Raw genomic sequence first — 4,056 nt, forward strand, 5'->3', positions numbered from 1 at the left:
TTATACTCATTTGTTTTGTTTTAATCTAACCATGGCAGTTAAGCAAGAAGATGGCCAGGCTTAGGCGCACTGCTCGTAAGAGCGTACCTGGTGGTCCCTACCGTGTTGAGGGCTTCCGGTTGCCAGAGTAGGAAGTGGTAAATAAGAGTGAGCTCGCACCTAGTTGGAATGTTTAAAGATACAATGGGTTATCTGTCGGTTCCCAGTCGGAATCGATATTGTTTATTTAATGATATTTGGGGTTTATAAGTTATATTTTATGATTGGTAGTTGTGATCTTGTCTCATACTTTATCCTGTTGATCCTGTTAGTAGTTAATCGGGGTTTATGCATATTTAATTACTAGATTAGAGGTGTGTGAGTCCTCATTTCCTAACCCCGAGATTGAGGGCGTCACAGATATATTTTAGGAAGCAGAATTATATTCCATATCAATTAGAACATTATCTTATAACTGTGTAGTATATAAACACATGCATAGGGTTTACACTATAAGTGTTATCATTATCGAAGTTATTATTCTTTGTAACCCTAGCAGCTCTCGTGATAATTTGTTCATCACTGAGAGATGACAGTTCCATATTATAACAGAGTTTATTGTGTTGAATAAAATCTGTGTTCAGTTACTTGTGTTCATAATTTCGATTTGATTGTGTTAAACACTGTATTCAACCCCCTTCTACAGTGTATGTGACCTAACACTGTTGGATAGACCCGATCAAGACCCACTTAGAGACTGGGTGGCTCCCCGACGATGCCCAGGAGGCACGCAAGCTGTCGGTCAAAGCGTTGAGATATTCATTGATTGAAGGCCTTCTCTACAAAAGGTCCTTTGTTATTCTGTACCTGAAGTTCTTGAGACCTCTTGAAGCAGATGAGGCACTTAAAGAAGCCCATGAAGGGATTTGTGGACAACACTTGGGAGATAGGGCCCTCGCTCACAAGATAACTAGGTTGGGATTTTACTGGTCAACTATGTTAGCCGATGCAAAGGATTATGTGAAGAAATGTGACAGATTCCAACGGCATGCTCCAATAGTACGATAGCCCCCCAGAGAGGCTTACATCTATCAGTACACCCATCCCTTTTCCAATGTGGGGAATGGACATACTTGGACCATTTCCTGTATCATCGGGACAATGGAAGTTCATTGTGGTAGCCATAGACTACTTTACAAAGTAGATTGAGGCTAAAGCACTAGACAAGATAACCACCAAGAAAATTGCCCAATTCTTCTGGGAGAATGTGATATGCCGATTTGGAATCCATTGCCACGGACAATTTAATAATGCAGAATTTAGAGAGTACTACGATGACAATAGCATAGAGCTTCACTTCACCTCGTTGCTCACCCATAAGAAAAAAGGCAGGCGGAAGTTGCCAACAGAATCTTCCTCGATGGACTTAAGAAAAGGGTTGAACGCTCAAGAAACACTTGGATGGATGAGTTGCTGCCTATACTATGGGCATATCTTACCACCTGCAAAGTGATAACTGAAGCTACCCCATTTATGATGGCTTACGGAGCCGAGGTCGTGGTGCCCCTTGAGATCATGCATGAATCCCCTAGGATCGAAGCTTATGTACCAGAAACCAATGAAGAAGGCATGATGCTCACTCTCGATCTTATTGACGAGTTCATAGATAAAGCCAATGCCCGTAATGCAGAGCATCTGCGAAAAGCCTCCCTCTATTACAATAGAAGGGTTAAAGAAAGGTTCTTTCAGCAAGGAGACTTGGTTCTCAGGAAGATTGAGGCATCAGGAATCGGGGAGAAGGGAAAACTAGCCTCTAACTGAGAAGGACCTTATAAGGTCAACAAGATATTGGGATGGATCCTACAAGTTAGAAACCCTAAATGATGATGAAGTGCCCCGCACTTGGCATGCTTCAAACCTGAAGGTTTATTATGTTTAGCACATTTACTACATGTTCCTAGTACTTAGAATTAAGTTTATAAATAAGGTCAATGAAGATTGTAAGGGTTGAACCCATTTCTAAGAGATATTATCTATTTGTACAAGTTTATTTATATCATCTTATCTACCAATTTATTTAAGTACGAGTGTTTAAAGAATGCAAGTACCGAAGGACCAAATGCTGAAAATAAAAGACAAGTATTAAATGAAACTAAATGAATTGCATCGATAGGGATCCCAAATGATCATGAGTTAAACTCCCGAAGGACCAATAGTTTACAATTAATAAGGTTCGAATAAATAAGTTCTGAAAACATAGCCACAAGAGGAAACTAAAGCCATGCAAGGCCACATAAATCACTCATCAGAAGAACCTTCCTTCTCAGATGACCTTGAGTTGCTGCTTCCTGAAACCGGCTCCTTAATCTTTGTTAGGTCCAAAAGGTACATACAGAGGGGGTGAATGTATGTTTTTTGTTTTATAAATTAATTGCAGCGAAATATCAAAACTAAAATGAAATAAATACACAAAGAGATTCTGGGTAAATATTCTTTCTATTTAAAAGGATAATTACCTGGAGGTTTGCTTACAACTCCAAATACAAATATTAGGAGCAACAAATATAAAAAACACAATATAGTGTTCTATCAATCTAGGGTTCTTTTTATCACTCTAATAATTTATAGCTCCTTTACCAAATGATAGATAATACACACAAATAGGCTACAACTAATGAGTGTTACAATATGTAAGACTTGGATGTGGTGTAAATCAAATTGGGCATCACTTCTCTCCTTAATTTCAATAAATGAAATCGAAAAATTCTCCGAGAGTAAATTTATGCAGAGCTTCGTTTCTTGAATGTGCTGAGAAGTTATTTACCCATCTGCTGAAAATTTGGTTATATAGAATGTGTAGATTGTGGAAGAGAGATAGGAGGAACGCATGGCTGATTTGAGTCCATACATTTTGAATATTACAGCTTGCAAATCTTAACTTGCGACCCCGGCATTTTCCATCTAACCTTCGACCAAGATATACTCCTTGTACAGCCTTGCCTTAAAAAATAACAAGTAACTATAACCTGTGTGACCTTGTAAGTAAACAGGAGGATGGATATTGATTTTTTGTTCAACGTTAACCTGCGACTCTAATAGCTAGGGGAGTATTGCCTTGGAATTTTGTTGACAAGTTGCAACCTGCGACTCATGAGCTTTGTATTTGAATAACAAGGCAAGCCAGGAGGAGAGATTTGTAAAGCACGCGCGAAAAGAAGAATGAAAGTCAGTCGCGTGAGTGTCACGCGGATTCCCTTTGCATTGAATAACTGAACCACAAACCTGCCATTTTTCTGATTGTATTGTACTCGTTTCTTTTGATTTTGTAAGGCTGTGGGTCCCGCGGCTATTTCTTCTTTTCCTTTGCACAAGACTTCGTTTGGTTTCATTTTTTTGTTCAAAAAACGAATGCATGCATGCATGCATGAATAAACAGGCTTGCAGTTTCAAAAAAATAAACATTTAATAATTAATTTAAATAAATAAATAAATAAATGAATTTGATTTCATTTATTTATTTAATTAAAAATTAAACCTAAATTTATTTTTCCAAAATTAAATATTGATATTAAGTTAAATAAATAAACGATTTGGAATTCATTTATTCATTTATTCATTTAATAAAAAATCAATTATTAATTTATTTATTTTAAAATCAATTGTGATATAAAATTAAATAAATAAATAAATTAATTTCCATTTATTCATTTAAAAAAATCAGTCATTGATTCAAAATAAATCATGTAAATCCTCGAGTTGTATTCCTCTATATCTTCAAACTTTCTGATCTCCGGGTTTTCGCACTTCAAAATATTTCCAGTCTCCTCGAGTGCAAAATCCACTTAACAGTATTTTTAAAAATAATACTCCTTTCCTTTCACAGATCACTGGCGTCTAGTGCAAGGGTCAGGTTCACAAATGACCAGTTCCGCTCTCAGGCCTTCGTATTATACCCGTACAAACCATTGTTAAGTCTTCTACCAAAGATAACCAACTTCATTAGGAATCCTTGAGGTCTTCATACTGATCCTAATAACTGCTTCGAATGACTCCAACCTTATTCCTCCGATGCCTTAA

At 37.0% G+C, this 4,056-nt stretch overlaps 1 protein-coding gene across 1 annotated transcript; it reads left to right on the forward strand.

The window, feature by feature from the left end:
* Nucleotides 1–1,440: 1,440 nt before the first annotated feature.
* LOC141693620 (uncharacterized) lies at nucleotides 1,441–1,800 on the forward strand. Its single transcript, XM_074498775.1, has one exon. It carries the CDS (start codon nucleotides 1,441–1,443, stop codon nucleotides 1,798–1,800), a length of 360 nt encoding a protein of 119 aa, XP_074354876.1.
* The last annotated feature ends 2,256 nt before the right edge of the window (nucleotides 1,801–4,056 follow it).

Source organism: Apium graveolens, chromosome 2 (assembly GCF_009905375.1).
Source record: "Apium graveolens cultivar Ventura chromosome 2, ASM990537v1, whole genome shotgun sequence".
NCBI lineage: Eukaryota > Viridiplantae > Streptophyta > Magnoliopsida > Apiales > Apiaceae > Apium > Apium graveolens.